Source organism: Belonocnema kinseyi, chromosome 8, assembly GCF_010883055.1.
Source record: "Belonocnema kinseyi isolate 2016_QV_RU_SX_M_011 chromosome 8, B_treatae_v1, whole genome shotgun sequence".
In the NCBI taxonomy this organism is placed as follows: domain Eukaryota; kingdom Metazoa; phylum Arthropoda; class Insecta; order Hymenoptera; family Cynipidae; genus Belonocnema; species Belonocnema kinseyi.
In genome coordinates this window covers 41,940,010-41,952,288 of record NC_046664.1, presented here as the reverse complement: position 1 = coordinate 41,952,288, position 12,279 = coordinate 41,940,010, and the positions used below count along the sequence as shown (strand labels likewise).

The 12,279-nt window shown below is 24.6% G+C and overlaps 2 protein-coding genes across 2 annotated transcripts in view; one reads left to right on the top strand and one right to left on the bottom strand.

Annotated features, from left to right (window-relative positions):
- Nucleotides 1–5,353, bottom strand: part of LOC117178287 (mediator of RNA polymerase II transcription subunit 24) — a 31,900-nt gene extending 26,547 nt beyond the window's left edge. Inside the window, exons 1-3 of the mRNA XM_033369652.1 lie at nucleotides 5,221–5,353; nucleotides 1,858–2,000; nucleotides 1,645–1,770 (exon numbers count right to left, since the gene is read on the bottom strand). Of these exons, the coding sequence (XP_033225543.1) occupies nucleotides 1,645–1,770; nucleotides 1,858–1,980 (249 nt within the window). The 5' untranslated portion in view covers nucleotides 1,981–2,000; nucleotides 5,221–5,353. The remainder of the gene's footprint in view (nucleotides 1–1,644; nucleotides 1,771–1,857; nucleotides 2,001–5,220) is intronic.
- A 185-nt stretch (nucleotides 5,354–5,538) lies between these two features.
- LOC117178308 (tRNA (cytosine(72)-C(5))-methyltransferase NSUN6) overlaps nucleotides 5,539–12,279 on the top strand; it is a 10,745-nt gene continuing 4,004 nt past the window's right edge. The window contains 3 exon segments of the mRNA XM_033369682.1: nucleotides 5,539–5,732; nucleotides 5,804–5,926; nucleotides 8,378–8,588. Of these exon segments, the coding sequence (XP_033225573.1) occupies nucleotides 5,604–5,732; nucleotides 5,804–5,926; nucleotides 8,378–8,588 (463 nt within the window). The 5' untranslated portion in view covers nucleotides 5,539–5,603.

Genomic DNA, 12,279 nt, shown 5'->3' with positions numbered 1-12,279 from the left:
AGTTTCAGCTCGATATTTTACTTACAAAAAAAGTTCTTAGGTTTAAAAAAACATTCAGTGAACTGAAAAACTGTGGTCGGTAATATAGGTATTTAGCTGTGTTACATGCCCTTAATACTTAACACTTTGTTTATCATTAATGTTCTTCTTTTTTAATTTTGCAATACAATATTCGTGAATTTTACGATATTGCATTGATAATTTAAAAAAAGGATGCAAAACAAGATTGCTGTAATATTATTCAAATTTTTGAAATTGTACCATTTTCAACTTTTCCATTCGAAATTGCTTTATATTTACGTACAAAATTATTCAATTAAAAACTGACTATCAAGGCTTTTAAAATGAAATTTTGAAATATTTCAAAGTCGAATTGTCCTGAATTTCAATTTAAAACTATAATTTATAATTAAAATTATAGAAATTTTAAAGACGATAAATATATTATTATTAACTATCATATCATCTAGCATCAAGTGACATTCAAAACGTCTAGATATATTTTTTTCCTAAAAAAAAATGTAATTTCTGTCAAAAAAATCAGTCATTTTCACCGTTCAAAATTGCAGAATTTAAAATATTGTGAACCTTTAAAGTTTAAATATTCTAAACACTTTGACAATTATATTATATAACTTTAACCCTTTGATGCACATATTTTTCTGCTCAGTGAATTTACTTGAAAATTCTTACTCGGGGGTTTTTCGGGTTGCTGATTACGAATCTGAAGTCAGAATTTCAAAATTTTTAATTCAAGTTAGCGAATTCAAGATATCGGTTCCAGAATTTTGTAAAAAGATATACACAAGCTTGAAAACGTCTACTCGCGGGTTTTTTGGGTCTCTGATTACGAATTTACTATTAGATCCTCGTAATTCTTCAAAATAGATCTTATATAGCCAACACTAACACATAAATCGTGATTAAAATATTGATGAGATTTTGAAAATTTACTCTTTCTTGGCGTAACCAAGATCTAACGACGAGGACGTTAAGAGTTCTAACTCAATTTTTGTTGTCTTTTTTTTTGCAAATATCAGATCAGTAATTAAAAAATCATGAAATTCCGTAAATGCATACATTATCAAAATCAAAGTGAAATCAAAGTGATTCGTAATCAGCAACCCCAAAAACCCCGAGTAGAGATTTTCAAATTAGCATATTTTTTTTTCAAAATTTTGGAACCGCCATCTTGAATCCACCATCTTGAATTTGAACATTTCAAAATTCTGACTCTAGATTCGTAATCAGCGACCCCAAAAACCCTGAGTAGAGATTGTCAAGTTCATATATCTCTTTTTTTCAAAATTTGGGAACCGCCATATTGAATTTAAGCATTTAAAAATTATGACTTCATATTCGTATTCAGCGACTCAAAAAACCACTGAGTATGAATTATCAATTTAATATGTTGAATGCATTCTTCAAAAGTGAATTCATTTAAAAAAAGGCATTTTTTATGTTTGTTTATTTATATAATAATTATTATAAGCAATTATGTCAAATAAACTATATTGTTCTATTTTATTACCAATAAATTAGCAAATTAATAATGAAAACCCCACCTAAATACGTTAACAATGAATAAAAAATAAAAATCACTGTCAAGTAGACACCCTGTCGAATAACTATCATATTAATTACCTGGGAACTAAGCGAATGTTTTAAGTAGGACAACACTAAATAATTTGGGCCAGGACCTACTAAGGCCTGTTGCAATATACAATCGGCTAAATTGTACACGTCGCCGCTCACACCTCTCGGTAAGATCTAACAAAATCGGTAAAATTAGAGGATTAAGTTCAGTTTTATGTGAAGTATTTTTTAGAAATAAATTGATGACAATTTTTATCTTACTGTTTTAATGTTGATGCCCCACTGCAAATCGCTCCAGCGTTCGCGCCATGCTCTGAGTAAAAGAGCTTTGAGGCTGCTGGTTTTGCTAGTAACTTTGTCCATGGTTGAAAGAGTATTACACATGTTGTTTCGCTAAGTAAAGCCTGCAAATTACACTTTTAAACTTTCACTATAGAGTCCATAAACCATTTATAAATTGAGGATTGAGGGAATAGTATTTCTCTTTTTCATAATTTTCAGTTTCATTAATCATTCCCGAAAGCAAAAAAAACTTGGATTTCAACATCTTTTATATTAACACAGGTTGTCTCATAATAAATGGTTTAAACAATTATGTTTGGTAAATTGCATTAAATATTACCTCACTATTTTAAAAATGGAAATGAAGTAAAAATTTTCAGGAAAGAAACCGCAACTATCTTGAATTAATATAGGGGAAGATAGTTATGAACAATGACTTGTTTAAAAGAATTATGTTTGCTAAATTTCACTAATTAGTCATTAATATCTCACTCTAAGCGAAAAGTGGACAAAAAGTTAATTTTTTTTAGAAAAACCCAGAACTTTCTAACATTATTCAAAGAGAATATTATTAAAAATAACAGTAAATTGTTTAAGCAATTATTTTTCGTAACTTAAATTATTACCTCACACTCAGTTAAAAGTGGACAAAAAGAGAAATTTTTAGAAAACACTGCAACTTTCTAGCATTTTTCTAAGAGAATATTATTATAAATAATAATAAATGGTTCAAACAATTATCTCGGAAACACGCGACTTTCTAACTCTATTTTAAAAGAAAATTACTGAAACCAATCATAATTTTGTTTTTAAAATGTACGTTAACATCTAATAAAGTAGTATTTTATGCATTAAAACCATTTTGTATTTTTTTTAAACGGCAAAAAATCATAATTAGCTCCAAAAATTTGCAAAAAATAATTTTTACTTGTGGGTTGTTTTGGGAGCCTATAAAACAGAAGTATGGGGGTGATATTTAAAAAGTAATTATTCATTTGTATTCTATAGCTAATTGTGAATTCTGAATAAAATACGCAAAACGCCGTTTTTTCTTATCGGAAATTTCAAGGCACGAAGCCCTACGGTAAAATTCGTGTACCTTTCTGTAGGCTTTTTGAAAATAACAATAAACATTTTATTTAAAAATTGAATTGTCCTACAATTGATTTTGGAGATATATATATATATATATATATATATTGCAATGGGTTTATTTCAAAATCCACTCTTTTTATTAAAACTATGTTATACTTCTTTTTATGAATTCCCTACATTAAAAGAACATTTGATCCAAGTTGATATTCTATCAGTATCAGATTGGTTCTCTAAGTTTTAATTGGGTTTCCAAATAAAAAAATGTTTCCAGACATAAAATCTATTCGGTTCAGTTTTGAATAATTTAATGTTAAAATTTTCAAGCTGAAAGCTATCAACACGATTGAGAATATATAATTTACAGTAATTAAAACGCCAACCGTATTTATTTCAAAAATAATAATTTAATTTTGTTATGCGATTTCAAATATTTAAAATTGAAACGTCATATATTAAGAGAAAAAAAGCATCTCTGCGAATTATAAATAACAAATGCTTAATGTTTTGCAAACATAAGTCGTCTTTGAAATCTTTATCAATTCGTTGAAAACTCTTGAAGTACTTTAAATCTTCGTGAAATCTTGAAATTTCCGTGAAATATTTTTACATTTTTTGTAAAATATTTGAAATCCATGAAATCTTTATGAAATTATTACAAGTCTTTTAAAACATTTTTATGAAATTCTTGAAATATTTGTGAAGGCTTTCTTTAATCTTTGCTTGTGAAATATTTTAAGTTCACTTGAAATCTTCTGAAATTTGTTTAAACCTTTTCTAATGGTTTAAAGTCTTTGAAATATTTTTAAATTCTTGCATATTAGCGAAAATGAAATTAAGAATTTATAGAATTATTCACAATATTAGAGTCTGTTCATTGAAATCTATAAAATAATTGGTAAATTCTACAAAAATTTCTAGAAATATCTTTATTTATTCTGTAATGAGTAAAAGAAAAATTATATCTCGATACATCAAAAACTTTTCATTTGCAAGATTCCTTCTAAATGTGATTTTCCTTTCATAATAGACTAAAAGATTTAAATTACTTTTGAAATTTTAATAAAATAACTGTTATAAATAGAAAAACAAAATTAATTTAAAGTTTTCGTGAAAAATTCAACGAGATTTCCAGGTTTTCAAGGTTAAAAAAATACAAGAAGAATTCCAGGTTTTCCAGGTCGATGGACACCCTGAATTTAATGATGGAAGTTTCAAGCTGATCAACAAGATTCAACTTTTCATATAATAACTGACAAGGTTAAAAACTCTATGCGTAAAATTTAAAAATGGTAATTTTAGTAGATTTTAGCAATTTGATTACTTTTACTGAAACTAATACCAGAAATTAAAGGCTTCTTCTTTCTCTCAAGTATTTTCAGTAATGAAAAAATGAAAAACTTATTACCAAAAAAAGTACCATTAAAGAAATATAGTAATTAAAACGTCAACTATATTTATTTCAAAAATATTAATTTTCAATTTTTAAATTAATTTTGTTGTTCAATATCAAAGATTTAAAATTGAACCCAAAAAATTTCATATATTATCAAATAAACACTACTGAAATTTTGTTTTAAATAGGAAAAAGAAAAAGAATCTCTGCGAACTAACTTAATACTGCGAAGAGAATATATTAGATGCGAACAATTGTCGATTATTATTATTAATAATAAATAATATTTTTAATTTTCCCCAACTGTTTTAAATTCATATAAATTCCGCAGATTAATTTACTACTTATCAGGGCGACCAAGCTAACAGATACAAAAATTAAATTATATAAGCAAAATAATTAATTAAAAATACTCAAGTGTAATGGAATACATGGCCTTCTGAATGATTAAAAGTTGACTAACTTTTGCGGGCACCTAATCATTATAAAAAAATAAACAAATAACACACTCTATAGATAATTAAAAACTGGTTAAACGTGGAAATTTTAAGCTTAATTTGATATTCAGAGAATAAAAATACGTGGCAAGGTCCATGGATCAAATCACCGTGACAGATAACTATAGATTCCAGCCTAAATTCCGGAATAACCTAATTTTTTATTTTCGTATCTAGAGAAAAATATATATATATAAAATATATTAGGAAGAATGATGTAATAAAAAAAGCACTTCTGTAGCAAAATGTAAAATTAATTAGCAAAACGAACAAAACTGCTTCGGAGATATCTAACCTCAAATCTCTCAAGAAGCTTCTTTTTCAAATATAGAATATAACGATAAAGCAGAAACTTACCAGCTTTCATATTTGATTAATAATAAGCGAAATTCTAAGGAGAACATATTTTCCATTTGTTTTTATACATTGAAAAATCACATACGGAGCAATAGAAAATACACGAACACTTCAAGCATCGTTTTCAACCAACGCCATCTTGTTTTCTGAACGCTGTTTGGAGCGTAGGGTGGGCGAGTGATGGGGGGAAAAATAAACCTTTAACCAATCACTTATCAGTTTGGAAATCAGCAGAGCCAATGAGAATAAGGCGGTAGATTTAAATTAATAATAGCAGATAGGCGCACATGTGTTTGACAGTTGTGCACGCATGTTTACGCTTTTTTAGGTTAAAACAGTTTTTGTTGATAATATTCAATAATATCTATAATTAATTCTTATAAATGGAGTTCCCCGACATTCCAGTGATAAAATCGCCTTTTAAGAATAGAGAAGATATAGAAAATGAATTTAAAAAAGAGTTTTGGAAGATAAACAAGTCTGGAAAAGGTCTAGAAGACTCAGAAATTGAGGTTACTTTTTAAAACTTGCAATGACCTTTTTACTTATTTTGGTTTATTGAATTAGAAAATTTGTATTACAGGAGGAATTGGATATTTTAAGAAGGTGGTTAAGTTCTGCGCCTAAAAATATTGTTTATAGGGTCAATATGTTATTAACAAGTAATAATGATGTTGTTGCTTGTATAAAAAATAATCTTCACATGGTAAGTTTATTTACATTTTTTAAACAGTATTTTCCACTAAAATAATAGAACCTAACAATAGAAATCACTTAGTTTTGCTTGAAAAGACTACTATTATATTTTTGATTCGGAATTCATCTCGTTTAGTTAATAATTCTAGTATTTGGTTGAAAATTTTAACCCAGCTACTGGGTTGAAAATTAAACTACTTTGTTTAAAATTCATTTTTTATTTCTAGTTTCATATCTTTGGTTGAAAATTTAACCATTCCATTTTTTAAAAAAAATCATCTTTTGGTTCGAACTCTTCTATCGAAATTTTTTTTATTTATTTAAAAAAATAAACTGTTTTTATGAAAATTTAAATTTTGGTAAAAATTCAACTTTGTTGATAGATAGAATCACATTTTTGAGTTGCAAATTCAAGCGATTTGTAAAAAGTTAGTCCTTTTTCCCTTAAAATTTAACAGTTCTGTTGAAAATTAATTAATTTTGTTGAAGTTCCGTGTTTTTGGTAGAACGTTAATCTTCTTGCTAGAAAATTAATTTGGTTGAAGAATGAACTATTTGCTTAAAAAATTATCTTTCATAGTTCAATATTCAACTAGTTGGTTGAAAGTTGAACTCGTTTGTTAAAAATTAATATTTTTTAAATATTCAAATTCTAGATTGAAAATTTAACTATTCCATTTTTACAAAATTAATCTTCCATGTTAGAAAAAATCATCATTTGTTGAAAATTGATTTTCTGGGGTGAAAATTCATCCTTTTTATGAAAAATGTAACTGCTAGAGTCTTAGTTAATTCGATTTGATTGAAGATTTAGCAATTTGATAGAAAATTAGACTATTTGGTTGAAAATTAACTTTTTTAAAATTAAAAAGTAAAATATTTTAATGCAAATTTTATTTTTGATAGGAAATTGGCTTTTTTGTTGAAATGTTATATTTCTTAGTTAAAAATTCAACCGTTTTGTATATAATTCGTCCTTTTGACTTTAAAATTCAACAATTTTGTTGAAAATCATCTTTTTTGGTAGAAAATTAATCTTTTTGCTGGAAAATTAATATTTTTTAGTTGGAAATTTAACTATTTGATTAAAAATTCATCTATTTTAGTTGAAAATTAATCATTTTGAGTTGAAAATTCAACTAATTGGTTAAAAGATTCAACCGTTTTATAGACAATTAGTTCTTTTGAAATTAAAATTTAACCATTTCAATGAAAATTGATGTATTTGGTTGAATTTTTTTTTTTTTGGATAATTAATTTTCTTGGTTGAAAATTATTTTTTTTTGCAAATGAAACTTTTTGGTTTTTATTTAATCTGGATTGGTTAAGGATTCAGCAATTTGGGGAAAAATTAAACTCTTCGGTTGAAAATTAACATTTTTTCAATTTAATATTTTTTGTTTAAATTTAACTATTTGTTTAAAAATTAAACTATTGGTAAGAAAATTTTAATTTTTCGTGTTCGTTAGGACATCATTAATCTTCTTGCTCTTAAACATTAACTTTTATGTTGAATATTGATATTGTTGAGTTGAAAATGCAAGTATTTAGTTAAAAATTAATTTTTTTTATTAAAAAACTCAACTGTTACGTTGAAAAATTTTCTTTTTAAGTTAAAAATTCTAGTTTCTTTTTAAGAAGTAACCTGCTTTAGCTGCTTATCTAACTATTTTCTTCAAAATTCGCCTCTTTTGTTAGAAAATTAATTTTTAAGACTGAAAATTTAACTAATCCATTTTTTTTGGATAATTGATAGTTTTTATTGGAAAAGTCAATTCTTAGGTTAAAAGTTAAATTTTTTCTTGAACATTTATTTATTTTTGTTGAAAATCAATTTTTTTAATTAAGTATGTTAAAAACTATTAAGTATATTAAACTATTAAGTATATATTAAAGTATATTAAGTATGTTAAAAACTAACCCAAAAAGAAAATTTCATTGTCTATTTTAGAATTAAGCTGTTTTGGTTGAGGATTCATCTATTTTATTGAAAATTCGTTTTTTTTAGTAAAAAATTAGTCTTCCTTCTTAAAAATCGATATCATTACTTGAAGATTTATCTGTATCCTTGAAAGCTTAACTTATTTTTGGATTGAAAATCAATTTTTTCAACTACAAAATTAAATTTTCTATTTTAGGTTGAAAATCCATTATCTTTAAATAAAAATTCAACTATTTGGTTACAATTTAACCTTTTTGTTGAATATTCATATTGTTAAGTCAAAAATCCAAGTGTTTCATATAAAATTTGTCGTTTTTTGCTAAAAAATTCAACTGTATTGTTGAAAAATTTTCTTTTTGGATTAAAAATGAATTATAGATGTTTCTTTTATTCAAAATATCAACTATTCAAAAGACCTATTTCAAAAGATATGTGTGAACATTAATTATAATTTAATAATAAATAAATTACAAGTCTCAATTACAAAAATAAAATTTTGAGTTTTCTTTACCATTACAGCAAATGAAAATAAAGGGGCATTTTCGTCCACTACCAGCTATCAAAACATTTGAAAATGTCCCAGAATTAATTATTGTCAATACTTGGGATGATGACATTGAACTGGACCTAAAAATTCAAACGAAAGAAATTATCGTTGACGCAAAATGTGGAGAAGCAGTAATTCGAGGGGCAAATGTTTTTGCTCCTGGTATAGTTGGAATGCCTCATGGTTAGATATTAACTTTTAAATATTTCGAATTCTTCTAACAATTATTAATTTCACACGTCATTATTAGTTAAAATGGTACTAAAGATACTAGAAAAATTTTAAAAAATAAGAAAAAAGTTTGGGATAAGTTTATTAAAGATAATATCTTGAATAAAATATATATTATCCATAATAATATAAAAATAATAATATATTGTGATGAGAAAAAATTAATTTGCAAAAAACATTGTTAAAGAAATGTTTTTTGCGTCTTTTAAATCTTTTTAATTGAAAATAATGTTTTTTTCTTTCGTAAGACGTAACAGATAATATTATAAAAATATTAAATTCTTAAAAATACCAAAAATTTCCTGAAATATTTTTTTAGGTTTAAATAGTTTGAAATGTGAAATATTGTATTGTAACGTGTACCGTAAAAAATGAAAAATAATTTTTAATCAAAAATAGACGATAAAAATCATTTTTATTTTTTAAATCATGAGTGATGCTAAAAAATATTTAATAATTCCAAATAATCCCACAAATATTTGATTATATACAATTTAAAAATGCAAGTCTTATTGAATACAATTTAAATACTTACTATCTGAGAAACCTGAATTAGGAAATTATTAGGAGTTATTAAAGTGGAAAGAAAAAAAATTAAAACGTATAAAAAGCTGTGTGATCTAGTTGAAAAATATTAATCGAAAATATAATTCTTTACCATTTTTTGAAATTACTGTTAGTAAATGTTTTTAATTATTTAGTGTTACTTATGCAATTATCTAGATTTTCCGATACTCTTAAATCCAAGCGTATATTTAGCAAATAGAGCAAAGTCCGAGAAACTTAAAAAATATTGAATGATGTTGGGAGTAGAAATAATTTTAAAAATGATGAAAAACATTTTTTTTTTATGGATTTTTCTTTAAATATCCGAAAATCTTTTAAATTGTTTTAAAAATTTGGAAACACCTTGAAACTTTTGAAAATTTCTTTAAATCGTTCAAATCCTTTGAAATCCTTCAATTCTTGTGAATACATTTTTTTAAATTTCATTAAAATATTATAAGATCCCGGCAAGGGACATACAATTTCATGACATTCCTTTTAATTCCTTAATATTTTTTAATTCTCTTGAAAATTCTTTCAATCCTTTAAAATAGCCAAATTCTTTTCAATCCGTTGAAATATTTTGAAATCTCTTAGAATTTTTAGAAGCTCTTGAAAATTCATTTGATTATTTTAAAATGCTCAACAATCTTTAAAAGCTTTGAAATACTTTTGAATTGCTTTGGATTTTTGTAAATATCCTAAAATCTTTTTAAATGTTTAAAATCTAAAAAAATTAGAAATCATAATTTTAAAAATGTGTAATTCTTTGAAATATTTGCGAGCCTGAATCTTCTTAAATACCATAACATCTTTAAAACCCTTTGAAATTTTTGTAAATTCCTTGGAACTTTTTTAAATGTCCTAAAATTTTTTAAAATGTTGTAAATATTTAAAAAAATGTAAATCTATAAAATGTCTAAAAATGTTTAAAAGCTTTTGAAAGGCCTTGAGACATTTGAAAATTTAAATTTTTGGGATCCTTCAATCCTTGTAGATAAATTTTGGAAAATTTCGTTCGAGTATTATAAAATCCCTTTAAATCCCTTTAATTCCCGTGAAGTTACATGAAATTGCATGATATTCCTTGAAAGTCGTTTAAATATTTGAAATCCGGGAAAATGCATTAAAATACTTTATTAAAAGCCTTTAAGTCTAATAAAATTACTGAAGTCCTTTGCAGTCTAATAAAATCCCTTAGAGTCTTTTGAAAGATCCTAAAATCTTATAGGTCCCATAACATACTTCTAAACCTTCCGAAATTCTGGGAAATTATTTAAAACCACATGAAAATTTTTTTAATCATCTAAAATACTTATCCTTAATATGTTTTAAATCTCTTGGAAATCCCTTGTTTGGAAATACCGTGAAATATTTGAATATCTCTTCAAATATTTTAAATCTTTTGAAATCCTTCAATTTTTGTGAATTAATCTTTTGACTTTTCATTCAAACATTATAAAATCCCACGAAATTACATAAAATCTTATGATATTCTTTAAAATATTTTAAAACATTAAAATTTCTATGAAATTGTCGGAGATCCTGGAAAATTTATTAATATGTCTTATTGAGAGAGAAATATTTGGAATTCTTGAAATCTTTTCAAATATCTTACCTTAATCCAATAAACTTAACAAATGAATGATTTTGCCATAAGCAGTAATTTTAAACATTGTAAAAAAGACTTTATTTTCATGAACATTTTTCTACCGAAAGATGGCAAAAAATCGAAATAATAATCTAATTAAACTTATATTGAAGTCTTTTTAACTATATTATAATATCTTATTTTAGTTATTAAGATTTTACGTTATGCTATAATTTTAAATACATTTTTCTTTAGTTTTGATTTGTTAAAAATATTACGTATATTTTTCATCGGAAATTAAGCAAACAAATTTAATTTGTTTTATTCTCAAAATTATATGATTTAATGCAACTAACAAAAAAACTAGATAGTTCCAAGGTTCTTGTTGGTGCTGCATATTGAAAAAATTATATTTAAAAAGTGAATTGTGCTGTTAAATAGTTATTGCTACTTTACTTAACATTTATTTCATTTTGGTTTTGTTGCTAAACATGTAAAAAATTTAAAAAATAAAATATTTGTCTTTTAATTTAATGCTCACACAAAACGAAACATAAAAAGATTATTTAAAAAAATGCCACCTTACATAAGTTGATTAAAAATGCGTAGTTCAAAAATGACAAAAATTAACAGGAAAACACTTTATCGGATTAATGCATTTTTTCGACCATTCTGCATTAAAATTTGTTTATCCTGAAACTAATAATTTTTAAACAGGGTAGCCGCTGGACTGGAAAATTATCGTGAATTTTAAAAACCAAGACGAAACAGGAATTCATTTCACAATTCCGATTTAAACTTAATGAACTATTTTTAATTTTTAAATCATTCAAAATTGATAGTGATGAGTAAATTCTTTTATTCAATTTCAAATCATATTTTTTCACCCATGCAATTTAAAATTATTTTTTTTTAAATTAAAAAGGGCATTTTTCAATGTTTATCAATATTTGATAGTTTATTTAAAATGGAAAATTATAAATCAAATATGTAAAACTCAAACTGTATTGCTGCAAATAGTAGAAAGCCTTTAATTGTTAAAATTTCAGAGAGAGCTAAACTTAAACTTTAAACGTTAGCATTTTAATTCTTTCACTTTTTTGAATTTTCAACTCGTCAGTGAAATATTTTAATTTAAATTTATAAATATCAATTGAACAATTATTAATTACAATCAATTAAAATGGTTTAAAGTTAAATTCTAATTTAAAAAGTGTTGAAAGAAATTTAAAATCATTCAATTTCTAATATTTCTAACTTAAAATTGCATGAAAATGATATAATTTTCAAATGTTAGAAATGTATTCATTCATTGAAAATGATTACATAGATGAATATTTTTTAAACAAAAATCATTCAACTGTTCAATTTATAAAAGTTTAAAATGTCAAATTTGGACTTTGCTTGTTCATAATGTTGAGAGCTTCCATTTTATACGCGTAAATTATTGAGCGTATGATTTAAACAAATTTTAAGCTTCAATTAAAAAATGTTTAAATGCAAAAG